The sequence below is a fragment of the Alternaria viburni genome (genome assembly GCF_023758015.1).
Source record: "Alternaria viburni strain BMP 2772 chromosome Unknown scaffold_7, whole genome shotgun sequence".
In the NCBI taxonomy this organism is placed as follows: Eukaryota; Fungi; Ascomycota; class Dothideomycetes; order Pleosporales; family Pleosporaceae; genus Alternaria; species Alternaria viburni.
In genome coordinates this window covers 559,608-585,626 of record NW_026055776.1, presented here as the reverse complement: position 1 = coordinate 585,626, position 26,019 = coordinate 559,608, and the positions used below count along the sequence as shown (strand labels likewise).

At 52.7% G+C, this 26,019-nt stretch overlaps 9 protein-coding genes across 9 annotated transcripts; 5 read left to right on the top strand and 4 right to left on the bottom strand.

Moving 5' to 3' along the window:
* Positions 1 to 3,843: 3,843 nt before the first annotated feature.
* On the top strand, positions 3,844 to 5,766 carry J4E79_004154 (uncharacterized protein; the record flags this gene model as incomplete). The annotated part of the gene is made up of 5 exons (XM_049353044.1): positions 3,844 to 4,041; positions 4,094 to 4,349; positions 4,398 to 4,544; positions 4,596 to 4,713; positions 4,773 to 5,766. 5 exons carry the CDS (start codon positions 3,844 to 3,846, stop codon positions 5,764 to 5,766), a joined length of 1,713 nt encoding a protein of 570 aa, XP_049212423.1.
* Positions 5,767 to 6,041: 275 nt separating this feature from the next.
* Positions 6,042 to 7,244, bottom strand: J4E79_004153 (uncharacterized protein; the record flags this gene model as incomplete). The annotated part of the gene is made up of 4 exons (XM_049353043.1): positions 6,042 to 6,273; positions 6,326 to 6,544; positions 6,608 to 6,951; positions 7,005 to 7,244. 4 exons carry the CDS (start codon positions 7,242 to 7,244, stop codon positions 6,042 to 6,044), a joined length of 1,035 nt encoding a protein of 344 aa, XP_049212422.1.
* A 1,186-nt stretch (positions 7,245 to 8,430) lies between these two features.
* Positions 8,431 to 9,193, top strand: J4E79_004152 (uncharacterized protein; the record flags this gene model as incomplete). The annotated part of the gene is made up of 3 exons (XM_049353042.1): positions 8,431 to 8,553; positions 8,604 to 9,089; positions 9,137 to 9,193. The coding sequence occupies 3 exons, from the start codon at positions 8,431 to 8,433 to the stop codon at positions 9,191 to 9,193; spliced, it is 666 nt and encodes a 221-aa protein (XP_049212421.1).
* A 299-nt stretch (positions 9,194 to 9,492) lies between these two features.
* J4E79_004151 (uncharacterized protein) lies at positions 9,493 to 10,760 on the top strand (the record flags this gene model as incomplete). The annotated part of the gene is made up of 6 exons (XM_049353041.1): positions 9,493 to 9,535; positions 9,582 to 9,687; positions 9,737 to 9,749; positions 9,801 to 10,560; positions 10,608 to 10,684; positions 10,734 to 10,760. 6 exons carry the CDS (start codon positions 9,493 to 9,495, stop codon positions 10,758 to 10,760), a joined length of 1,026 nt encoding a protein of 341 aa, XP_049212420.1.
* A 728-nt stretch (positions 10,761 to 11,488) lies between these two features.
* J4E79_004150 (uncharacterized protein) lies at positions 11,489 to 13,149 on the top strand (the record flags this gene model as incomplete). Its single annotated transcript, XM_049353040.1, is given in 2 exon segments — positions 11,489 to 11,534; positions 11,549 to 13,149. The coding sequence occupies 2 exon segments, from the start codon at positions 11,489 to 11,491 to the stop codon at positions 13,147 to 13,149; spliced, it is 1,647 nt and encodes a 548-aa protein (XP_049212419.1).
* A 225-nt stretch (positions 13,150 to 13,374) lies between these two features.
* On the bottom strand, positions 13,375 to 15,227 carry J4E79_004149 (uncharacterized protein; the record flags this gene model as incomplete). Its single annotated transcript, XM_049353039.1, has 5 exons — positions 13,375 to 14,123; positions 14,188 to 14,218; positions 14,271 to 14,917; positions 14,965 to 15,090; positions 15,140 to 15,227. 5 exons carry the CDS (start codon positions 15,225 to 15,227, stop codon positions 13,375 to 13,377), a joined length of 1,641 nt encoding a protein of 546 aa, XP_049212418.1.
* A 1,243-nt stretch (positions 15,228 to 16,470) lies between these two features.
* On the bottom strand, positions 16,471 to 17,190 carry J4E79_004148 (uncharacterized protein; the record flags this gene model as incomplete). Its single annotated transcript, XM_049353038.1, has 1 exon — positions 16,471 to 17,190. The coding sequence occupies one exon, from the start codon at positions 17,188 to 17,190 to the stop codon at positions 16,471 to 16,473; it is 720 nt and encodes a 239-aa protein (XP_049212417.1).
* Positions 17,191 to 17,507: 317 nt separating this feature from the next.
* On the bottom strand, positions 17,508 to 18,761 carry J4E79_004147 (uncharacterized protein; the record flags this gene model as incomplete). Its single annotated transcript, XM_049353037.1, has 3 exons — positions 17,508 to 17,982; positions 18,154 to 18,652; positions 18,707 to 18,761. 3 exons carry the CDS (start codon positions 18,759 to 18,761, stop codon positions 17,508 to 17,510), a joined length of 1,029 nt encoding a protein of 342 aa, XP_049212416.1.
* Positions 18,762 to 19,186: 425 nt separating this feature from the next.
* On the top strand, positions 19,187 to 20,847 carry J4E79_004146 (uncharacterized protein; the record flags this gene model as incomplete). The annotated part of the gene is made up of 2 exons (XM_049353036.1): positions 19,187 to 19,201; positions 19,354 to 20,847. 2 exons carry the CDS (start codon positions 19,187 to 19,189, stop codon positions 20,845 to 20,847), a joined length of 1,509 nt encoding a protein of 502 aa, XP_049212415.1.
* Positions 20,848 to 26,019: the final 5,172 nt, after the last annotated feature.

Genomic DNA, 26,019 nt, shown 5'->3' with positions numbered 1-26,019 from the left:
TCTTCGCCCTCTCGTCGGCATGCCAATCGAATGAGAGGCTTATCGTGAGGAATCCAACGCGGAGGTAGCGAGGTGTCGTAGTATCAATTTTCGCTTCATGTCTGCAGTTCTTCCAGGGTTCTCACCATTCTTCAAGAACGTTCGCGTTTACGACGCTTCATTCATACTTTTGAGGAAATGCGTGAAGCGGCGCGTCGAGATCCAAACTCTTACCGACATTTCACGTCTCCAAAGTAAATTTATCTAACCTCTCAGACATCGTGCGAGCGAGATGCGACCGTGCCGATTCTGTAAGGCGGGGAGAGCGACTAGTTGAATCCTATCGATGGCACCGGGCACTATTCGAATCAAGCTGCCCGCGTCGTGCAGCTCGCACTGGCTTTCGATAGCAGGAGCGCGTTTAGGTCTCTGCGGAAGGCATGTGCACTCAGTGCTTTTCGCTGTCGTAAGGTACCTAAAAGGCTATCCATTTGGGGCAAGAAGAGCGGTCGTATCCATGTTGTGATATCTGAATATCCAACAGCTCCAAGGGCTTGGTATGTAGTGGAATTGAGCTTCTCAGTCGCGCGCGTTACCCGGTGAGGTAGATTTGTATGCGACTCCAGTCACACCGAATCCACAAAATCGACGTCATTAAACCCCATACTCTAGCACTGCCACCACCACGATAACAGGTTCAAGCGCTTTCTGTCTCTTATCCGCAGGTCTTCAGGGCAGCTGCGCCAAGCCGGCAGTCATCCGGCGCGGCGTGTTGCTTGCCTTATTCTTCAACCACGGATCTCTGCCTGTTCGCTTCTAGTGTAAGATAAACAATGAACATGGGGTACAGCGCAGTAGTCGCTACCGGGTATACTGCTTCCAATCAACCTAGTCCTAACCACTTCAGGCGGGCAACTGAGACTCTTGTGCAGTATAGCCAACTACTCCGGAGTACATCATGGCTAACATGCCCTCTATATAGTATGGTCACGTTGCTTACTTTGATACGTTCTTTTCCGCGGCTACGACCTCTTGCCAAATACGATGGCTGCTTCAAACTTCCTACTCGCCTGTTTATTCATGGCAATCACTGTCTTACAGTCCTGCTTCGCCCAGCTCAACAATGACACACCATGGTGTCCTATTACAACGCCTACGTACAACTCCTCTGGTCAGACCGGGTTTCAGATTACATCCGAGGAAGACTGGTATATATCACTCGCCGTGAATGACCGCCGAGGGTTCAGTTACAGTTCCACTACTGCTTATATCAGCCATCCAGAGTTGACAAGCGTAACTATGGGTTGCTTCCATCGGTTCAAAGCCATCAATGCTTCAGCGACGGGAACAGGCGAGAACGGTTGCGAAGGTGTGCTGAGTGCTGAGTGCATGGATGCATTGCACGAAATCTCTTTTCCACCTGTGACTTCTGGGGTCTCCATGGACGACATGGAATGTGAGGACATCGACAGCGATCGGATTAGAGATGCTTGTCCCAGCGAAATACTGGCCCCATTGATTGTGAGGAGTGAGTGTTTGCATCTTGCCTTCTGATAGCGCTGATTGCTAATGAATCAACGCAGCCCCGGTTCTCGGCTTCTCGAACGAGACCTGTGATGATAGACCGCCACCAGGAGAACTTGTTCCTGAGCGATACCACACAAGGGTCATGGATACTTATTCAATTAGATATGATCAACGGGACCGTGACGCCGGCAGCTTCGAATCGTATGACGTTTCCGTCAAGCGGCCTGTACCATCCGTGTTCGCGGCTTACCTTGCCGACGGCACGACAGAGACACACGTCGTATGCGTCACACCCGACCATGTGGCTGAGGGTAGCCGAGAACCCGAAGAAGAAGAGCCATGGGATCTCCTGGAGAGCGCCGGTGCGCGCAGGTCTTGGGTAATAGCTGGACAGGTGGCAACGGTAGTCGCAATCGCAGTAGTCGTCGCAGGGTACTGAGATGAAAGGCTGATGTTCAGTAGACTAAGGAACAATGGACAAGGGCGAAGAACAACATTAGCCTTAGCCCGTCAAATGCTTCGCCGAAGCTGATACAAATAACCAGTCTATATGATTTTGACCAGACAGCGTGCACATCGCTCCGGCTCTGTACATGCAGCGACTGACTTCCGGAATTCGTGCAACCAGCGTGTTTCTCCACAGTCACACCATCGAGGCCTTTTCGCATCAAAATAGAACCCCCACAAGGGCTTTTTAGGTGTAGGGCGAAGATCGAGCGCCTGTGCGGTAGATGGGAGTTTGATGCGTCTCTCGAAAGGCTCAGCGATCCTCGTCTGTAACTAGTCGCAGCGCTCGAGGCCCCTCGGAGGGGTTGACGGGAATGTGTGTTGATGGTCTGCGGGACCGGGAGGAGACATTTGGGTCGGGTTGCGGCAGACGCTGTGCTGTGCGCATGCGCCAGTATAGGAATGATGGATAGCTTCAGGGCGTGACTTGTCTGCGCCAGTTGTTGGGTCGAGTTAGCGTGCCAAGGCCGGCTCGTGGAGATTTCCTTCCCCGCCGCCAGCTCCTAACAAAGCGTAAGCCACCATCCTCGATGCCACTGGAGCGACACCTTCGCTACCATTCTAACCACCTCCAATCCCCCCTCAACTCTATGAACCCATCGCACACCAACGCATCAATGCTTTTTCTAGGACTGCGTTTCATCATGTCCACCAGATCTGAAGTGAGATGCACCGCCGATACCTAGGTAGCCAGTGAGCCACGAGTCTATCCCGTTGGAGACATCGGTGTTGTAATGCGCCTCCTCGCGTGGCTCAGTGCGACCTCCGCAGTCCAGCCTGTCTCAGACCTTCCATCGATGATACCTCGTGCTTGCAAGGTCTCCTGCATCTCGCATATCGTTGTGGCGCTGGAATTCGCAATACCCGTTCGTCAATCTGAAGATCACGAGCAAAAGCAACGCGACGATCCACCAGTCGCATGCAGGAGAGAATGCGCCATTCTCCACCCATCCACACGAACCCATCTCACAAATACATCCTTGGAGGGCATTAGACTTCGAAGTTCGTTTTTTTCTGTTTGTTCTTTTGGGGCTGTACTGCAATGCTGCATTGCTACTGCTTCGATTCCAAGCCACAATCTTCACTACTGCTGTTTCGGGCTGCATGGTGTGGAGACAGAGGCGCATCTACTCTCACGATGATGCAATCTCCCATCGGAACGAGATCTCGTCTTCAGAGGACTCATATGTTATCTGCTGTACTTGGTGGAACTTAGTAGCGTACTCTGGTATGCGGGAGGGGACGCCCACCGTATTGACCCTGAGGAAGACCCTCCAGAGCCCTGAACTGGCCCCTGGCAAAGAGGGTCAACCTTGAGAAAAGCAGTCGTGTCTTGGAGCCTTCCGAAGCGGTACCTGATAATCCCGTCCCCAGGCGCCCGATAGCATTACTAGAGCGACCGGGCTGTACCATGGAATGCACTAAAAGCCCTGCAGTGGAGGACTAATCCAAAGGCGCAACGGGAAAACAAAACACCCCGCTCGCGTACCTTGCAGACTATGACAACTCGATTGGCTCCCCACTGTGCATGCGCAGCTTTGCTATCTCTATAGCGACGTCGGCGAGGAGCCGTGAACCACGCGCCTGTGTCTGCGGTGGTACCCCGGGCTGAAACGCCATGTCCAATTCGTCGTACAAGACGCTCTCCTCTAAACATCCCGTGCCCCTCTATTCCTCTCGACCACAGTCCTTTCTTCCTGCCATACAGTCGTTTCACCCGTGTACTTCTCATCAGACATTCAATCGTTTCAATCACCTCACCTTCGCCTGGTCGACAACTCTGCATGAATACACGGAGCAAACAGGACACTGCTATCGTCAGCTCACGCAATGGGTGTCGATGCCAGCGCAGTCCCAACAACAGAAACTCCGCTGCCCTGGCTAGTCCACGACAAGGGGCCCCTTCATCTTGCCATTGTCGTTACGCTGGTCTTGACCGCGCTGTTGGTTTACTCGCTCAGAGCCTTCACTCGTGGAAAGCTCCTTCGCTCCTTCGGCATCGATGATGGACTAATGGTTCTGGCCGCTGTAAGTTCAGTGCAGTTCAACGGCATGGCTCATATTTGCTGACACAGAATAGTTATGCACAATAGGAATCTTTATCACGTTCACTGGAGTCGTAGAGCTCGGTCTGGGACAGCAAGAAGACAACTATGTCTTACCCGCCAGCAAGACCGTCCAAATGGGCCCATGGATGTGGGCGTTGAACTCATTCATCATCTTTGGGCTTGGTCTCGTGAAGCTGTCGGCTGCTTTCACTCTCTTACCTCTTACGAGTGCTAGACGCCAGTCATATCTACAAATGGGACGCACCTTCCTTCTCATTTGCCTCATCCGTACGTCTAAATTAATCTAGCTTTAGGAGCAAAAGCTGACAGACCCAGTACTCGTGTTCTGGCACACAATTGAATGGTTCACATCGCTTCTTGCTCAGTGTGTACCGCTCGTGGCGGCTTGGGATCTCTCGCGCGATGACACGGCATTATGTATGTCGCAAAGCGAGTCCGAGATTTGGGCCATGGCGAATTACTGTAAGTACAACACTCTTGCCTTCAACAAGCAGATCTGACCCATTCCTCTAGCGATCAACACAGCGTCCAACGTGCTGATGGTCGTCTTTGTTTTACCCATCGCCGTCGGTACTCCTTCCAATCTTGCAGCCAAGCTACACATCCTCGCAGTTCTATTATTGGGTCTCTTGTATGTTCTCATAGTTCACAAAGGTGCCCCTGGAGTATTGGCCGCTAACACATTTGCAGTGTATGCGCTGTAGCCATCATCAGAACCCGAACGGTCTACACCTCTTGGGGTCACGTTGGCCATCGCAACAACTTCGACTTGAATTTCACTACCTGGGGTATGATCGAATTCCTAGCTGCCATGATAGCCGTCAACCTCAGTACTCTGGTGCCCCTTGGTAGAGCGATCCGCGATCCCCTCGATACACCTCGCAAAGCCCCGCGTGTGGCCGCCATCTCTGGCCCCATCGCCGGCAGCACTGTTCACCTCATCCACGGCGATGTCGACGATCTCGTTCCTAGCTACTCCGAGTCTTACGAACCGGATATGGATGACTCCTACAACTCCTATAACTCCCGCTATTCCGGCCAAACAGTCATCTACCGCCCTGACACAGCATACTTCCCCTCTCACGGCCATAATAACAACAGCCTAACACGCTTTCACGACGACGAATCTAACCTTGACTTCGACATCGAAGCACCCTCAACCCGATCTAGCCCCCGTAGGGTCACAAAGCCAGGGCCATCTTCGCGCTTCTCCGTATCTACCGTCAGCACACGTAGAGTGAGCGACTGGTCACAACTCAGCGGCTTCACATACTCTCCGCCCAAAGAATCCGATGCCGAATTCGAAAAAGCGATGAGCGGAAGAGCCAGGATTAGTGCGGCAGAGCTCGAAGAGATTGTGAAGAGCCTAGGATTGAAGAGACAAAGCAGCCACGAAATCTGGGACAAAGAGATTGGTCTCTTTGAAGAGAAGAGTGAAGACGGAGGAAGTTCCGTCGCGCCCACAATATACCTGGAAGACGACGAAGACGCCGTGGACAGCGCAGGAGTTCTATGCACATGCCCGGCACCACGAGTGCGGAACGGCGATGCAGGTGACTCTGCACTACAAAGCGAAGCAGACTCGAGCGAGATCACCGTGATCCGCATACGTGGGACCGCTAAGTGCAGTCTCCACAAACCCTTACCGCGCATTCGATCGCGCGAATGGCTCGCGCGCGGATAAACACACTACGACAGTTCACATTTCCTTTTTTCTAACAGCGGTCTTTCCTTGCGCATTACATTTCGTCGCAAACCGCAGTGCCACATTTCGGCCGGAGTCATATACCATCATTAGAAAGATTCTTTTCAGAACATCTCATGTATTACTAGCAAGATGAGATGCAAAGATGCATCTCACTTAGCATTACCTACTCAGTAGCTACCAGAGTCCATAGTCATAATTTCTTTATCTCAATCCGAATCAATCTTGAGTCCATACTACGAATGAGTACACTTCTACTCGGCCCATCGCTTCTTGACATACTGTGCTTGGTGGCCGCCAGGCAGCTCACTCACCCACGCATCAATCTCCTCTTTTACTACACGCGGGACAGTGCATTTGTTCATCGCAGCGGCGTCCTGCGTCTTGAGCGTGGGACAGTTCTGGTAACAAGGCGAGTCAAGAGCGCGTTGAAGTGCGTCGCCCTGCCAGCCGAAGAGGTAATCGCCATGATTCGCATAACCCGTGCTGTCAAAACATATCAGTAAAACCACCATCTAGTACAACATCCATGGCTTACCCATCGCCGAAACTCCAGACGAATGGTTGACTGCCATCTTCCGGCCAATCAGCCTTGTTGTTAAACTTGCTCGTGTCCCAGATGACTTCGTAGAAGAGCTGACCCATGCGCACGGGGTGGCTGGCGGGGCAGGGGCCGCCGGACTCGAAAGACCCGAATTCTGGGTAGGACATGTGTGCCATGTGGTCTGGAGAGTCCAAGTTGACACCGTCCCAGCAGCTAGGGCATGTTAGTAGACTGGCATGCTGCATTCGTGAAAGGGGATGGGGGAGGAAGACGTACGTGGGAAAGCGAACAGCAGTCATAATACCAGTCTTACACGGCTGAGTGGGGAAGTCGAGAGTCTGTGGGTCGCGCGTGTTGATAGTGTCCAAGCAAGTAAATGTTAGCTGGCGGAAACGTTCTGCTTCGTCTTTGGTGCGCGCGTTGACGTCGCCGATGAACATGCGGAAGCCGGGTTGGAAAGCCTGAACTTTGGAGGTCTGCTGGAAGTTGTAGAGGCCGTCTTGCATGTAGTATACTGTCATGCCTCCGTTCACGCCGTTGAAGCCAGAGTTGGGGATCTGGGGAACGCGCTTGTATGTACCGTTTCTGGCTTTGAAGTATAGAACGGCTGTCCAGTAGTTCTACAGAATCATTAGCGACATCGTTCGGTCAACTGATGGTTGGTTCAACATACGGAGAAGTCCTCGCTAAACTGGCACGACGTGCATGTTGACTCCGCTGGCATGTCCTTCTCTGGATCCATGGTGACATTGAAGGAGTTGCCTCCGAGGATCTGATGTAAATGCGGCGAGGGAGCCTGGCCTGGTGTGACCAGAGGATCTAGCCTGTCGATGACTAACTGAGCGCATGGGAAGCGCAGAAGCGCCGTTGTGGGTGCAACAAGTGCAAGGGCGGTAGCACTGAAAACCTTCATTTTACAAGGCTGGTGATGTCCCGCTTGAAAGGAGAAGATGGAGGCGGTAAGAGGTATGCTTCATGCTCAGTGATTTATACAACAGTGTGAAATATGCACGCAACACCGCCGGGATCAAGGGTGGTAATGCCGAGCGGGTACGCCGTGTCGCAAAGGCAAAACTCGGTCTTGGTAAGATAGCGATGGGCAGCATCTTACGCTGGATGAAAGCTAATGCGCTTTGGGACTCGAAAGATGAATTTGGATGCACGATGTCGTCGCACGAGTGGGTAGCCTCCACATCAACGCTCCTGGATTACATTGTCGAACGCTCCTCATCCACTTAAGTTAACATGACCTATCGTTTCGGGCGCTCATGGCATCCAAAGTGCTGCTGATCGAGTTGCAGATACTTCATCGTCGGCTTGGCCAATTAGCACGATCTCATGATGATGCTGAGCTGGACGTCTTCGGTTGGCGACAGCACCGCTGTGATTGGCAAAGGCATTCCTCGAGCCCGAGTGAGTCCAGTGATTCTACTCTTCGATATTCCACAAGTATTGGAAGTCTTGTCATGCCGTCGGCAGTTGCATGCATGTAAGCGGCGGAACGTATAACGCCCCACCTGTACAGCGACAACTCCGGTTACCAAAGAACTGTGAGTGGTTGATCCGCTTCTCGGATAGGATGATATTCGCGGAAGTTGGGACAAGGTTGCGTGAGCCTCAATCTATTCTACTTTGCCGTCGCGCCAAGTTGTGGGGTACCAATCCTTACCATTTGTTTATATTGTCCAACCCCGTTCCTCATCAACGCGTGCCATTCGTACGGATACGCTGGCATGGTACAAAAGAATTTCGCGTTTGTCATTGGCCGATCATAAGGTGCCCAGCTGGATAGCGACGGAGGCCAAAGGGTTGTAATCACGTGCTGATCGGATTGTTGAAGCGTGCAGTGGGCCGAGAGAATAGGCTGTTGAAGAGAGTGGGATCCGATCTCAAGGAACGAGCCCTTATCAACCGGGTACGATCCCATGGAAGCAATATAGTCCATGTGGTGCTGTCAGGTATAGACTCCAGAATCTCAAATATCCTTCTGGAACGTCAACCACTTCCGTTCTTCAAACCCGGAAGCTTTTACATCTCTTCTCATTGGACGTCTTGTCGCACGGCATTTCTTCTCTTTACTGGTTAGATCGAAGTCAACCATGAAAACCAATACTATTCTCGCGTGCTGGGTGTCAGCTGCATCTGCCGCCTTCGACTTGAATCGTGGGGGTGCAGTACTCAAAGCTCCTCAAGGCGACTCGTTTGCCAGCGTAACAGGCACTGTGAGTGACTCTCGTGCTGCATGTGATATGAGTACTAACTGCATATACAGTTCACAGTACCAAACTTATCGGGTAGCAACCGACTGTCGATCTGGGTCGGCATTGGGGACACACTTGAACAGGAGAACGTGCTCGGTGGCGGTATCGTGTACAACAGTACGCTCAGAAGCTTCTCTGCATACTTCCCCGGTCCAGTGACAGATACCACTTCGACGGTTCCTGTTGCCAACGGTAACTCTATCACCGTGACAGTCAGCGTGGCTACTGCAGGGGGTACTGTGACGATTGAGAACAAGACGCAGAACAAGAGGACGACACAAACACTCGCAGCTCCGAATGGCGTGGATCCGTCCTCTCTGACTGCGCTGGCGGCAAACTGGTTCGTGCAGGCATACCAGGTGATCCCAGGCCAGCTTGTAGCTACACCAAATTTTGGAACAGTATCGTTTACTGCAGTTTCGGCAACTACTAAGAGCGGCGCAAATGTCCCGCTCTCCGGCGCAGGTCGATATGAGATACAAGGAACGAGTGGACAGGTTAGTTGTACATGGTGTACCACCCGACCCTACTAATGTGTGATTAGATGTACTCGAAGACAACAGTATCGAACACTGGTATCTCCGTGCAGAGACAGGCGTAGAAAGAAGGTTGCGATAGTGTTGCTCATGTTCGGAACACGATTTGGGAAGTCGCTGCCTCGTCGTAGTTAGTCGAGAATAGATAAGCTTGGGCTATTTCGCTGTTTCGTCGAAATTTTGTATATGAAAAAACGCGTGCAATAAGACAGATTGAATGCGCGACGATGACCGGGAGAGTTGGTGAAGGCCACTGGTGATGACGTGGTGAGTAACGCGCAGGCGATGACGTTCGCTTGGCCTCCCCTCCACATTTCTCGACGCGTCGCGACTTCCACCTGCGTCGTGCGACAAGACCGGCAAGATGCGCTTCAAGGCGTCGATACAGAACATCAATACCTTTACGAGTAGGTGCATAGGCCGACGCTTCAGTCTGCAACTAACCCCATCTAGAGCTCACGGCGTCGCTCAATTCGCTCGGCCCGCTCGCGTGGGTGAAGCTCAGCGAGGAGCAAGTATGCTTCACCATCATACCAGAGCAGGGCACTCAAGTATGGGCGTGAGTAGACGCCTCATACCTCGGTGTCTCTCGTTCTAACCGCATGCAGTGTCCTCTCTATTGTAAGCATACCGTCTCATCTGTGACTGGCTCGATGTTAATGCGCCGCGCAGGACTCCATCTTCGAGACCATCAGCGTGCAGTCAGCAGCGAACAACGTCATCAACCTCGAAGTTCCGCTCACGTCGCTGAACCGCGCCCTCAAGTCGGCCCTCAATGCCACGTCGGCCCAGATACGCCTCACCAAGAAGGACAATCTGCCCATGCTTGCCCTCACCATCGTCACCACGACCTCCTCGAACACGTACAGCGCCTTCCCTGCAGCCACAGCCAACAACGACGATGGCTTCGACGCTGCCTTTGACAATGAATTCGGTGGAGGAAACCGCGAGACCATTGTCACGCAGGAGATACCCGTGCGGGTGCTTGCGCCAGACACTGTAGCGCATCTGCATGAGCCCGTCTGTAGAGAGCCAGACGTACACATCATACTGCCTCCTCTGATGCAGCTGAAGAGCATCAGCGACAGGTTCACCAAGCTCGCGCTGGCAGACACCAAGGCAAGTACCGCGACGACGGCATCAAGGACACGACTAGAGGTTGCCGCGAACATGCACGGCTGCCTCAGGATGAGGATCCGATCCGACGCCATGAACATATCTTCCATCTGGACCGATCTTAGCAATCCAGAACTCGACCCTGGCCACGTCGCTGGTGGAGAGGATGGCGTAGCTGAACACCCAAGCACGCGTATGAAGCAGCTGGGCACGGCTGACGGGCGTAGTGAAGAAGGCTGGGCTACAGTGAGGATCGATGGGCGTGACTGGGGTAAGGTCATGAGTGTGGGTAGGCTGGGGGGACGAGTTATCGCTTGTAAGTCGTACGAACTTTAGATCTACCAACATGCTGACATTCTCGAGGCTTCTGTCATGAGCATGCACTCATCCTCTATGTTTACCTACCCAACGACAATGGCGATGACGAGTCGGTCCTGACAGTACGTTGCACTCTTCACACCCTCGCTTACCAGACTGACAATACCGCAGTACTTTATCAGCTCCTACAGCGCATAGCTACCTTCGCGCTCATGTCATCCTCACGAGGCACAAACTAGATACCTTTGCTTACGCGACACCGCATACCTCATCACCACCATCCATCGTACCAGACATATGATCTTGTGGTGGCGTACGCTACACGTTGACACTTCGATGTGCGAGCCAGATTGACCACAACTCTCGACTGTCTCCAGAAATGCGCATAATTGGTTGTGCTGCTCGTGTACGGGCTACAATTGGAGATGGAAGCGTCGGCAAAACTAGCACTCTATTAGCCGAAGGCAGCAGAAGGATGCCTAAACACCAAACCGCTTGCACCACGCCGAGACAAAGTCTCATGCTTTGAGTTGGCTTCTCACGATAAGTATAAATTCGGTTACTCGTTTCAATCCGGCGTTCGCTTCATAGCTCCCCAAAACACAACATGGACGAATGGAAAGGAGCCCTTTTCAATTTCACCTTCACCGCCTCTTTGCCTTCCCATCCATCTGACTTGAGCGACGTTTGTGCAGTCAATACCAACAGCTCGTGCTTCATCACAAATCTTGCGACTGAACTCGTTCATCATATCATCGACTACATACCTCCCGCATCTCAGATCGACTTCGCATATACCTGCAAGCATTTATTCGCATGCTCTGCAGACGTTCTCAAACGCCATCGCGACGCTCATACAAAGTATTGTATTTCGTCTGATATTGACCCAACGACTGTTCCCACACTCCTCCGGAGCGCTTACGGATATGGTGACCCAATTCTGGCCTGGCACGTTCGAAATCTGGAGCTTTGGTATGATCGCACAGGATGGGATGCATGGAAGACGCTTGACTTCGACGTTCCAATCGATCAGAGCTCACGGTCGCCAACAACCTGGGAGTTCATACTTGGTGAAATCGACGACTACATGGAGCCATTAGATCAAGCACAGAGTGATCTTATTCCCGCTACACGCGCCGAGGAGGCACGTACACAAATTATTGATGGCTACGACATTTACCTGAAAGCTCTCCTCGTTGCAAATTGTCCTAGGCTTCGAGACGTCAAGTTTGTCATGACGGCGCGGGATGGGACGGTATCGAGGTCGTGTCTCGACTGGCTTCAAACTTTGATCAACGACTCTCACAACAAGAAAACTTCTTGGGGACCTGGCCTCAAAAATCTTCGTTCAGTCGCTGTTGGTCTGCCCACCGGAACTTGGATGGATGCGGCCTATCATCCCAATACCTGGCCTTGCAACACAGGATCTCTTGTTCAGTTCCTCCGTCTCCCAAGCCTCGAAAAGATATACTTTAGAGATTGCGTAGGTGATTTCCAAGACAGGACGCCCTGGAGGAACCTTCTACCTGCTGGAACCTCCCCTGTCAAACATCTCTTCCTGGACAGTTGTGGGGAATTCGGGCAAGAATTCCTCACTGCTCTTACTGCCGTCCCATCAGGACTCATCACAGCCTCTTTCCGCGCCGGCGATGCTCCTCGACTCGAAGACGCGGACGAACTCGTTCGCAATCTCGGCACCTACCAAGGGAACACCCTGGAAAGTCTGATGTTCTATGACTATCATGATAATCCCCATAAGATTCACGGCGATCGCTGCGCAGCCTTCCGCCCAGAAGAACTCAGCAACATGAGAAAATTAAAGCACCTCTGCATGGACATCCAAGACATTGAGCTCGAGGCCCAATACAACAGAGACGACAGCGCAGAAGATTGGGAGAGCGACGGAGCGTATCTGGAACGCTTTTTCCTGGAGAGCGTATGGAATTACGAAGCCCTAGTTCTGTGGGGATCGCTCGGCGGATCTCACATCGAATGGGAACCGAACGAGGAACAAGGCTTCGAAGATGCCATCATTTCTCTGATCGGAGGACGACCTAGACTAAAAGATATTCCCACGAATGAGAGAAATCGCAAGTATAATACACTGTCTCTGTTCGGAGTCCCAGGGCCCGAAATCGTAGCGCCGAAAGCTGTGTATCTGGAGAACGTGGAGAAGAGCAGTGGGCCCATCACTACTTTTAGTCCTGGACGCGGAGGAGAACCCTCGCCGAACGAAAAGAGCAAGGTCTGGTTCCGTCGCGCGATTGAAGTAGCGAGGAAGAGGGGCAGGGATCTGCATACGCTCACGAATCGCACCAAGCCGCGCCATCAGATTGAATTCCCTGAGGCGCCTGATAAGTACGACCTCAAGAGCGGTCCGTGGGGTGAGAGACCAGCAGATTGGGTCTTCAATGTGTATACGGGTCGTAGGGAGCCAAAAGGCTGTGGCAAATGTGGGAACTGCGATGTTTGCTTTGGGTATTACAGTAAGGAAATGTGGGATGGGCTGGAGAAGGAGCCGAGAAGGGTGAAGTATGATGGGAGAGATGAGAGTCAGACCAACGATCGAGATCGAATGAGAAGTTGAGAAAATGGTGCGAGAGACGTCTGCTTACACCAACGTCATTTATCAGTCTATTAGGCACACGGACTGGAGGACGCAAATACGTTCGTGTCTAGCACAGGAAAGAAGAGATAATTCACGTAGTAAAGATGAGTGTCACGTCGAAGAAGACAGCTGCACACATCTGGACAGAACAGTCACATTCAGAGAATACAATGTATTCATCATCATCAACCCATCAGCCACCATCTACTTCCCCGCATTGTCAACATGCTCCCTAAGCTCCTTCTCATTATCCTTCGCCAGCACACCCCCATTCGACTGTGTAGCGACAACCGAGCTCCTCCTCCTCTCCGCCTCATGCGCCTGCTCCGTATCCGCATAGTCAACCAGCAGCTCGCCCTTCTTGCCATAGCGATGTGGCAAGTTATGCGCAATACCAACGACATCAAACGGACCGCTTGCCGCGTGGAAGATCTCATCCATTTCCTCGAGAGACCGGTATGCAGTCTCTGGGAAGAAGAAATATACCGAGGGTACCATTGCAGCGTTGATAACGGCGAAGATGATGTAGGTCTGGTAGCCAATGTTTGCGAAGGCAGGCGGCGTAATCATTACGACTAGGAAGTTGAAGATCCAGTTGGCTGTGGTGGAGATGGCGTTGGCGGGCGCGCGGATAGATAGCGGTGTGATCTCTGCGGGATACAGCCATGTCATGCCTAGCCAGCCGATGGCGAAGAAGGAGTTAAATACGAAGAGGAAGACGGTGGCGAGGAGACCCAGGCTTGTGTTGCCGATGTTGCTGGTTGCACCTGCTAGCACGGCCATGGACATAGACATGCCAGCCGCACCGAACATCATCAAAGAGCGGCGTCCGAACTTCTCGATTGTGAAGATGGCGATCCAACTAGCCATCCAGTATTCGGTGCCGTTGCAGGCGGATAGAAGGCGACTGAGGAAGGGCGAGAGACCGATGGAGTTTTCGAAGATGGTTGCGGCTGCAGAGGTAGAGGTACGAAGTCAGTATATGTCTCACATGCATTTCGTACAGCCAGGACTTACCGTAGTATGTTACCAGATTTATACCCGAGATCTGGAGTATTGTTAGTTACTATTTCTTGTCCTGCCGTGATGGTGAAACTTACCTGTTGGAACATCTGGTTGACATAGCCCAACACAGTGCGGTGGAAGTTGCGGTTCTTGTTCCTCTTGAAGCAATCGCGGAAGCCACCGCGTGACATCTCCTCAGTAACATCCTTGACAGCCTGGAACTCGGCTTCGACCTTCTTGTCGTCCATAGGAAGGTCGCTCAACGCAGCCAAAACTTCAAGAGCCTCTTCCTCACGACCCTTGAGTACCAACCAACGCGGACTTTCGGGAAGACCAGGAATCATAACGAGAATGAACAGGGCCAAGATGATCTGGAAAGCGATAGGGAAGCGCCAGGCGATGCTGCTGGGTTCGAGGAAGGAGAAGCCGAGATCGAGCCAGTAGCTAAGCATGACACCGAAGACAATCATTGAGCCTTCAATCATGACCATTTGCCCTCTGCGATGTGGTTTCGAAGTCTCGGACTGCCATGTTGGGACTGTGCTTGTGTTCATGCCGTTGCCGAAACCGGTGATCCATCGTCCGATGATGAGCTGTGCGAGTCCGTACGATGCTGTTTGGAGGATGGCTCCGACTATCATGATAGCACTGCCGATGAAGATGGTCTTCTTGCGCCCGAGCATGTTACCGAGCCAGATGGTTGCTACGGCGCCGAAGAAGCAGCCCAGTGTGTAGGCACCGACTAGACGGACATTAGCGACGTTGGGTTTAGATGCTGAGCGAGCTTACCTGTGATGGCTTGGATAGTCGCGGCATGGCTTTTCGAGCTCCCTGGCGGTGGGTTGTTGCTGTCGATTTCGGGGAAGTATTTGATGAAAGAGCCCAGCGTGAGCAAACCGCCCATTACACCCTGATCTAAGCCAATGTTATAATTGATACCGACAGTGTTGGCATTATTGCTTACCATAACCAAAGAGGGCGAAATCCGTGCCTGCTATCACAGCAATAGCAATGTTGAGCTTAGTGCCCTTGAGGCCATAGAACTTGCCCATCTTGTTTAGTAATACCAACGATCAATGCGTGTCGTGCCAAACAACGTGGTAAGAAGGGCGTTGCAACAAAACAACAACAAAGAGGCCAGCTCGCTTCCGGTTCGTGCGAGGTGCGATCGATGAGGTACGACAGCAGGCGCGACGACCCTGTCTTAAGAAAATGTGAAAAGGCAACCGCGACTCTCTGCCACCAATGTAACAGTAGAGTCCGTCCTCACGCCGCCAACCCAGCAATAACGCCGAACCGCCCTGTCTACCGGCGTCATCCCCACAGTTTGCTCTCGACGATGACGTTTGGTCTGGAGCCGCTGGTGATCCCAACCCCGTGGAGTTTGGCGTGCGGAGAAAGACACGCTACCCGATCGCACGGGGATGCCAGGGTCGCCTTGTGTGATTCGTCGCAATTCACCAGTCAGCTCGCAGTCGCCCATCGGAATTACCGCAATAGGTACTCCCGGCGCATTATGATGTCGCTAACAGGGTGAAAGTTCGCGACACGGACACGGGCACACCAAGACGGTGTTTCGCGCCGCTTTGGTGCTTGGTGGCTAAGCATCGCGAAGGCGCGAAAAGCTCCGGCCTAGTCCGATGCTTCGGCTCGTCTAAGAAATTGCTTGGGCGGCTTGCCAAAAAGCGTAGTTCCGCACGTCAGCACTTGTGGGAATAACCTGGGAAATGCCTAAAAATGCCCTCGTTTCGAAGGGACGGGTGTTGTCAAACCCAAGTCTTCGGGGAGGTGTTTGGTTCTACGGTAGGTGTGCCGGTTGAAGTATCCAGCTTGCGGGATTTACGATCATCAGGGACAGGGTGCGTCTACCACGCGACAGCACCAAGTTTTCTCGGTTCGGATAAGGCTGTGGAGCCGATAGCTTGGGGGAGGCTTCTTTGTGGAGAACGCGCTGTTGGAGTTGCACTGTGGGTGTACTAAAACTTGCACGTGAGTCCTTTCGATGCTGCCCAGGTGGCCCACTGCATTTTTGGAGTAATGTTCACCGCGAGTACCCATGCGACATCTCGATCTTGTTTCTACACCCGTTGCATTTTCTATCTGATGCCGCTAGCACGGCCATCTGCATCTCTTTCACACGCGTCTAACTGGTGCGATGATGCAAGCAGTAGACGGATTCCAACGCACATGCATATGTTTTCGATTCGAAGGTGTTCAGAGTCATTCAAGGTCCATTGTTTGCCTGGAATGACTAGTTGTTATATCTATGCAGTGGTCTGGCCAAGGTCCCCATACTTAAGGCCCCCAAGCCTTACGCTCCGTTTCCATCAACTCATCGATCGGTGCTGTCAAGCTTACTGGTCGCATCACTCCGTTCAGGTCCGACGCTGAAATATCTCTACTGTGCGTGTCTAGATACTGGTTGTAGTCAGCTCCGAATGAACTAATGGCGACCCCCGTTGCGCCCTTCTTCGTGGGAGATGGGGCAGGTGTAGGAGTCGCAGAGATGACAGGCTTTTGAAGTCGCCTTTTCTTGTGTTCTTCTATAATCATCTGCGCTCGGCTTTTGTTCAGTTTCCAGGTAGCCAGGTTTCTTGCCGGTAACACCGTCCTCTTGAACATACCTATCCCGGCGATGACAGGCTCCACAAGGCCCATGCCGATGTAAGTATCAGCTTCCCACACAGGCGCAGAAAAAGAGTTCAATAGCCCCTGTGTTTCGCTCTCATTCTCCGTTGTATCGTAGATGGGTCGCTTCAAAGGATCAGTGGACGCTGTTACAAAGTCGCCAAAGTCTTCGTCCTTCAGGTTATTGGGCTTGCACTGGGAAGTACCTGGCTGAAGAGAAGATTCATTCGTTGGGGGGAAAGCTGTCTCTGAAACAGAAGACGGGCTTAGCCTGGGTACAGCAAGTGCGCGATTATCTTCCCAGGCGTTCTGAACAGATTCAGCTTCAGTCGCCGCGTCCAGATTTCGCGGAACACCCATGAAATCATCGACCTGATTTGACGACATGGCGTTTGAATGAGTTCTCTAGTTGAGTGATTGAGAACTCTAATACCCAAAGGTTGGAAGGAAGCGTCTGCTTGGATGTTGCGATATTTGGTTCACGTTGCTGACCATTGTGAATACTAACAAACAACGTACCATGGCTCTTGAAGCCCCAAAGTGAATATATAAAGCATTTAGGCATTATATGATGAGATGGTATCAACCCGAGAATCGCTGGAAATGCGCATCTGGCGCGAAGACGAAATGCTTTTCCTAGGTCGTTAAGACGCGAACTCCACATCCCAACGCTGAACGCCAATAGTGTGACCATGCTAGAGGTATCATACGCGCATAGCTTCTCTTGCAGCGGGCTCTCTCTCCATCTCGTATTCGATCTCTCGTCTGGGCCCCTTTGAATCCTTCGAGGGCTTCTTCTTGGGCTTGGGTGGCGGGCCGGCAGGACGCTTGCGTTTGAGATTTGCGAGCGTCTTCTTGAGAGCCTCTGTGTCCTCGTCTGCAGACTCATCCTCCTCGTCTTCTTCGCTACCGCTACCGCTCTCGTCGTCTTCGTCACCTGAGCCTTCGTCGGGGCTCTGCCCGCCGATCCAGTCTTCAAAGTCCTCCATCTCGTCGTCGGATTCGCCCTCAATGTCGCTGACGTATTCGACTTCGCCGACACCGTTCTCCATCTCGTGTTCGTATTCGTTCTCGTCTTCTTCCTCGATACCTTCGTCCAGATCCTCGTCGCCCTTGAGCTGGCCCTCTTTCTGCAGGCCGCGCATGACACGCTTCCAGACATTTGGTTCAACGTTGATCCTGTCCTGCAGTTAGTCTCAAACTCAAACACGAACTGAGTAAATGCTTGACAGTGCGACGGTGCTCATTAAAAAATTAGAGTGTTGTTGTTGTTTTTGATCCTCATCGAAGGATCTCAGGGTTAAAAAGCGAATAATCATGGCAGCAGTGGGGAGAGGGGGATGAACGTACGGTCGATCACCGTATGCGCCACTGCGCAGACGGTCAATGAGAACTCGCTCGATGGCGCGCTCGACCTTGGCGGCTGCGAGAGCTTTGCGCTCACGGCCTTCCTCTCGTCGGCGGACCTTGGGTGCCAGTCTGGGAACTAGGCGCTCTCCTAGACGCTCTTCTTCCTTGGCCAGTTTCCGTATCCTTATGTTGACTTGAGTAAGACGAGTCAAGCGCTGCTTGTTCTTGTGCTTAAGGAACTTGGGGAAGTATGCGAGGTGCTGGTCGACCATCTCGAGCGCTTGGCTATAGTTCTTAGGAAGCTTTATCTTTTCCCACCATTGCGACGGAAGATGTGCGCGTTCGATCGCTTTGATGTATAGATACAGCTCGCCGGTCGCGGGATCTGAGCGAATCGTGGCATAGCGTGAGTTCGCGAGGGGGCACGACTGCTTGGAGCAGTAACCTGATACGTTGTGTTCGTTTCTGCAGAAAGTTTGGTCTTTTGTGGTTTTGAGTTCTGGGTGAAAAAGGTTAGCATTACTGCTCTATATGAATGTAGAGGGCTACATACTAAAGCTGCAGAAATCGGTGCCAATAACGGACCATACAAGATCGTCCGAGGCCATGGCGGCAATGAAGTCCTTCCGCGGACGCACGTAAACACAGAAGCGAGGATCCCTTCAACAATAGTCTTTCAGCGCGGCGAAAAGCGAACAGAGGGTCCTTCGGCGTATCGTGTGTGCGTTCTGGCGCGAAGGGAACAGGTGTTGTAGTAGCAAAGTAGACATGCGACGATCTCAAGAAATTATTATCTTAGCGCGTGCACGGGCCACTGCGGAGGTGCAGCGGAGCTACCATGAATTCCAGATGCGACAACGATGTAAACCTCAACTGGCGGAATGAGAGCCGTCGTCTCATCTCTCCGTCGCAATCCTTTCACTCAATTGAGAGCGCCTTGTTTTCCTATTCGCGCCGTACTCCATTCGACCCATATCGCGCGAGTTGCATCGCTCCACCATGAACCCCTCCATGTGCAGCGCGCCTTGACGACATGCCGGCCACGTCTGTACCATACAGATAGCAAGGAACCGACGATATATGCGCTTTCTACCGCTAGTGGAAGGGCCGCAATAGCTGTCATTCGTGCCTCGGGTCCGGCATGTAGGCAGGTCTGCACCCTCCACCCCTTCATTGATTTCCCTTCCTTACGCTTCGTAGATATACGAAGGGCTATGTCCCTCTACAGCATTTCCCAAGCCTCGTCATGCGACCCTACGCAAGCTATATACCCCACACGTACCCCCTTCGCCCGCAACGATACTCGACTCCGGTGCCCTCGTACTCTACTTTCCCGCGCCCAATACCGTGACCGGAGAAGACGTGCTCGAACTGCACGTGCATGGCGGCCCGGCTATTGTACGCGCAGTACTGTCAGCCATACCTGAATGCGCGAACATACCCAATGTTCGCACGTCGAAGCGCAAGGAGATCCGCTATGCTGAGCCTGGAGAGTTCACACGGCGCGCTTTTGCCAACAACCGAATGGACCTGCCCCAGATCGAGTCGCTAGGGGAGACACTGTCCGCTTCGACTGAGCAGCAACGCAAGATCTCCGTGAGGGGCACAACCTCCTCACTGGCAACAAGATACGAGCACTGGCGCATGCTGTTGCTGCAGGCCCGGGGCGAGCTGGAGGCCTTGATCGATTTCTCCGAAGACCAACACTTTGACGAATCACCTGCTGTCCTATGTGCCTCCGTCGCAACTCAAGTCCGTGCCTTGCAGACGCAGATGGAGGCGCACGTTGCCAACGCCGTTCGTGGAGAGATGCTGCGCAATGGCATTAGCGTTGCGCTTCTAGGTGCACCCAACGCAGGCAAGAGCAGTCTGCTGAATCGCATTGTTGGAAGAGATGCCGCCATTGTCTCTGAGGAAGCTGGCACAACGCGCGACGTGGTTGAGATTGGATTGGATCTGGGTGGGTGGCTTGTCAAGATTGGAGACATGGCCGGCCTTCGCCAGGCTGGTATCGCAGGTGCGACCGTCGTTGGGGCTGTTGAACAAGAAGGCATCAAGCGCGCGAAGCAACGAGCACTCGAGTCAGACGTGCTGATTGTCGTTCAAGACGCCACAGCCGAGATGGATCCTGAGGTCATGGCGACGGCAAAGCAGTGCGCTGATGTCGGCATCGAGGTCATCGTTGCTCTCAACAAGCGCGACCAACTTTACACGTTCGATATCTCGCGGGCGAAATGGGAAGAAAAGATCCACTCCGCCCTGGGCCTCTCTAAAGACCGCCTGTGCTTCATTACATGCAAGCCACTCACAGGGCCGACACCTTGTCCAACTAGCGACAACATCCCGGAATTCCTCACTATCTTGCAGGATACTTTCAAGTCTATGACAGCCGCGTTAGTTCCTGACACGGATCCCGATCCAAGCATCTGGCAAGAGTCATTAGGCGCAACCGAGCGTCAACGTCTCCTTCTCTCCGAATGTCTCAGCCACCTTTCCGCCTTCCTCACGACCGTTGCCGAGCCCTCGGCCGATACAGCCAGAACCGGTGAGGAACTACCAGGCGAGGCCGACGAGGTCGATATTGTGGTCGCTGCAGAGTGCCTTCGCTCCGCCGCCGACGCATTGGCCCGCATTACAGGCCGGAGTGATAGCGGCGATGTGGAAGAGGTGTTGGGGGTCGTTTTCGAAAAGTAAGTGACTCTAGCCTCTATCTCGTGCCCTCATGTCGTGTCACGTTCTGGAATCTTTGGCAAGGCGTTCTACACTTTGGCCCCCATTTGAGTCAGACGGTAGCATCCGAGAGGGGGCCAAGCGGGCGTTGCTGGGGAAAGCCACAATGGTAATAGCAGGATGTGTCTGTGCAGTATCGATTGCTGCATAGGGCGTCTGGATAACCGAACTCTTTCCCCATGATGCTTGCCGGCTTACGCTCAGCTGCGGCCGCGAAAGATCACGTGACGAATCTTTGCTGACGTCAATCTTCTTACAGATTCTGTGTTGGAAAGTAGCGCACGCAGTCGTGGTACTGGCCGTGCTTCAAATCACAGCTTGCGAGGACGATCTGTAGTGTGGGAAGAGGATACCGTCAAGGTATCAATTGTCTATTCTAGTCAAAGCAGAAGTGATGAAGCTCTACTACCAGACCTGCTGGTCGTTCAAAATGCAAAAACGCCGTAAACAGTGGTATCGGGGAAAAGGAGATCTTGATTGAGGAGAAAAGCAGAGAAACCCAAAGCAAACTCGAAGACAGTACGCCCAACGCCAAATAACTCCGTGTCTAGATCCAGTACCCAGGTCCGTTACCCATCGCTCAATGAAGAGCTTATCCCAGCCTTTCCAAACGCCTCAAAATGCAGTGACATACAATTTACATGATTCCGTAGCCCATAGTTCATAGCCTGTGTCCAGGTCCAAAGAGTCCAACGCTCGCTAATGCCGATTGAAAACAAGAGAATGAGGATGAAGACGAAGATAAAGGATAGAAAGAGGAGATGTTGGTACAGGTTAAGAATGTGTGATGATACAGAGAGAAAGAAATATGAAGCTGAAGGAAGAAGTAGATGGCCGAGGCCTAAGAAGTCAGAGATGGCCTCCATCGTTCGAGGCGTCTCTTGCGGAGTGTTCGGGTGGCGGGAGGCGGCGGGAAGTGAAGTGTGATGGTGTGAGGCGTAACCATGGTGAACCACGCCGCAATGGTGCTGATGGATGTTTCGGATTGCGGGATCGCGGGAGCAGCCGTTGTGCTTAGTTGTAGCCTCCGCGACCCATGTTGGCCGATTCCTCCTGGGTGTTTGGTGGTGACATTGTGATTGATATGTTTGTTTGTTCGACTTTGAAGTTGGTTGATGTGCAGACTTGATGAACAAAGAGCCAGGTCTTTGGTATTGGGATAAATGCACAGGCCTTAGTTGTAACCGCCGCGACCCATCGGGTAGTGTCTTGAAAGTGGTGTAGTTGTAGATGTGTAGTCTCAGAGTGAAACAATGCTGTTCCTGACGAAGACACTGTGCGTGGGGTATATAGCAGGAAGACGCGGATGAAACAATGGAACAATAGTCGAAGACGGAAGAAGATGGTGTGGAAGGATGCTGAATGAGTGAAACTTTTGACTCAAAGGGAAGAAGCGACTCGACTTATATGAAACAAGAGGCCGACAAAGACACCAGAAAATGCAGGAAAGCGGACTAGGAAAGGACGAGGGAAGAAAAGGGCGCTCGGGTATGGTGACTGGGACGGATCGGAAACTGTTACTTGCTCTGCTTGCCTGCTTTCCCATGGTCCAGGCATCCAAACCGTCTTTATACCGCACAGTTCACCTACCTGTTCCCCCCTACACCACCAACCAGAACGGCGGGAACTGGTGGCGGACGGAACCTGGTTCAAGCCACGAACAAGGCATCTAGTCATCATTTCCTCTTACTCGCCGGACGACTGCGCAGCACGCAAAGCCGTCTGCTTGGGTAGACAGGAATAAGTTTCAGGGTCTGTGGGTGGGTGCGTGGCAGTGAGAGGGGGACCTGTGCTCGCGGGTGGGAAACTGGAGCCGCAATGCAGTGCACGCGCCAGGTGGATAAGATGGGCGTGCAGCAGCGTGCGCGGCTGATGGCATCCCTGCTGCTGATTACATGGAACCATGCGGAAACTGTGCGACACAGGTCTTCATTGGTGACTTTATGAGAATGCGATTGCAAAGCAGAGGGAATTTCAGTCCTCGTGCATCGTGCTCTGACGAAGAAGGTGTGTTTCTGCATTGACGACGCATGTCTGCCTAGCTTATACACCCCTTCCATCAGGATACATGTGTCTTCTTCTTGACCACCACCACCAACAACACCCCACGCCGTTAGATACAATCTGAATGCTTGCAGCGCACGCCAAGGTGCTTTCTCGACAAGCGCGGGTCGTTTTGCTATTGGCCTGCTGCCGTAACGCACGACACAGTCATACAACATCATCACCGACAAGCATCTTTCCCTACGCCAGACTGCGTACCTGCGCAGTGCACTCACACCAGGTCGCAAGAACCTCTTCGAGGCAATTCATCGTTTCCCGTCGGTCGCGCATTCGGGCGACTTGCAGTTTCGAGTCAATTATCGTGCTCGTCACACTGTTACTCATCCATCGCGATCCCCCGACGATTGCTGTGCTGCATCTCGCTTGGACGGGGCCGTTTTCCGTGGACCGCCGGCGAGGGCAATGCTGGGCGTGCAACACGAATGCCTGCAAGCCATGTGCGAGCGCAAACTCCTTCTGGGCAGCGTTGCAACCTGCTGTTCCACATTTGGAGGCCGCCCCGTGGGCTTGGGTCGTCTGAAGCAGCGAATAGGGCTGCGTAGGTGGCCAAGATGCTGTTTCGAGCCCACCGGGGGATACAGTGCATGGCAGTGCGTTTGAGCCTTACCCGCCCATATGCCTGCTATGTCGCGCGGGGGAACTCTACACCCATGCCCGACCGTTGGTGCCTGGAAGCTGGAAATGGTGTTGAGTTTGGAGCATTGTGTACGCGGCAGTCGCCGACGTGTGCAGCCCGATCATGACACGGTATGAGTCTTCCGGTACTACCAATTTCAGCGCACGATACCCAGCTGGAAGCACTCCAAGGCCCTTATTGCGATAATGCGCAGTGGTTGAGCCTTGGTTTGGTTTAGCTGCCGCTGCCATACACCAAGTTGGTCGGAAACGCCTCCGAGATGGTATACGTCGATGCAGGAACAGAGTTCGCGCAATGCGGTACGTGGGCTGAAGACGAGAGTTGTGTGCACCAGGGCTGTGAAGCAACGAGTGAGCGGCGAACATACGCCTAGCTCCTTCTTGGTTATTATCGCGACTGGCTGATCCGAATTTCCGTGAACCTTCACTCTGCTCCCGCACAGACAGTAGCCGCTGCAAATCATATCAACTCAACATTCGGACAGCGACATATCCGAAGACGCCCAGAAGCTTGACCAAGCCTCAATCAGCCTTATCCGTAGACTGGTACGTCCTATCAGGACAGATCCTATACCGTTCGGAAGCAACAAATGTAAGACTTGGCCAATACAACTTGCATAGACGCTCACGTTCTTTCGGCATCCCGTCCCACTCGGCATCGGGAGAAGCGCCACACTCGCGTGACGGAAGCAGGAAGGATGTAAACGAGCGAGCATGCGTCACGGCATCCCGGCAACGTGGATAAGAAGTCATGATGCACTGCGGCAGCGCAAACCCCTGGCACTATCTATGGACTCCGATTACGATCGGTACCCAGGGGAGTGGGAGCCGGTGATGAATGGATCACCGAAGCAGATGAATGCGATTTACCGAAGCACAAGGCTGAATGGCAGGCATACTCGATCGTACAGCACGCGTGCTTTATCGCTATCGGTTAACGAGCCAGACGATTGGCGGACGCCTCGGAAACATACGCCTCGGAAACATATGAGGTTACATCGGAGGACGGCACTGGCAGTATTGGCGACAGAGGGCTATACAACACACTCGCAACAACATTGCACACATCGCCGATTTTCCTCTCTCACATGAAGACGCATACATCGCCGACACGAAGCTCTACGCGCCCACCTCGCAACATGTCTACTCGGCTTGACTCTTGAATACAAGAATATCTGCAGATTCGCTTCCGCCTACACAGCCCCCCAAAAATAGTACTTTAAACCATACCGATCTTGCACTCCTGCACTCTTCAAACAAGCGCGACAACCGCTTGTAGGGCTGACTGAGCCGTCATGTCAGCGCATTCACCCGATTAGGTATTTCCGCGTAGCTGTCGAGCCGAGCTAGCTCATTGGCTGGACCTGCAGTAGCACGGATGTATTTTGGGACAGATGTCAGCTGAAGCCATTTTGCCTATCTGAGGGTATTTGGGAAGAATTAAGTCAGATGAAGAGCGGATTTGGGTTATTTTGGGGCCAGGAAACTACTGCATTGGGATGTCACATGTGGATTACGAATCCTCCATCGACATTCAGTGAAAAGCGAAGAAGTAAAACTCATCGGTGTTGTATGAACTCAGCTTACGAACTCGGACATAGAACGGCGCACGATGCCAACACGTACTCGCTTTGGTAAGGAGATGTCGGAGTTGCACTAACCAAATACCTAGGTATCCATCTCACTGTACTGATTCTGGTTCAGCATCGCAAGAAACCAATCTTCCTCCTGGACCAGGAAAGAACGTTCATCGTGCTTCTCAGCATTTGGTACCGCGTCCTCATATGCGCACCGACGGAGTTCCGGTGTGACGCAGTTTCAAATGAATGCGACGAACGACTACTTTCCAGTAAGCGTCCATTCTCAACAAGAATATGGACGTCGAACGTCTTTGTGAAGCATACCAGAAACACAGGGTTTACAATTCTACCCCATGGTAAGAACGCTATCAAACTAGAGACTCTTCGAGAGACGATGCACACGCCCTACGTAATTTGGTGGCTTGGTGCCAGCGCAGCCCTACACAACGGCCCACTAGGCGAAGGACAACGACGCGAGAGACTACTCAATTTCCAGGATATCCTTTGTTCTGGCCTTGCAAACAAAGCGGTGACTGGCTTTAAGTACACGGCTGTTCCCGAGATAGCGGATGATTACGTTGCTGCTGCGGAGAAGACTTGGCGTTGTGTGGTTCGGGCCTTCACGATGTAGCCCGCAAGGTAGGAGTGACTGCTGCAAAATCGACCCCCAAAAAGCACATAGCCACGTCGCACGTCAAAGCCATTCATCCAGGTCGGTCCTTTGCGCGTTCGAAGAAACCTGCTGTCGCTCCAACGCGCTCAGGCCAACGCATCATCATCATCACCGATCCAACTGGGCAGACCTCCAGCAGTCGACAAAATACCAGAACATTACGGATATCGGCAATCACTATGC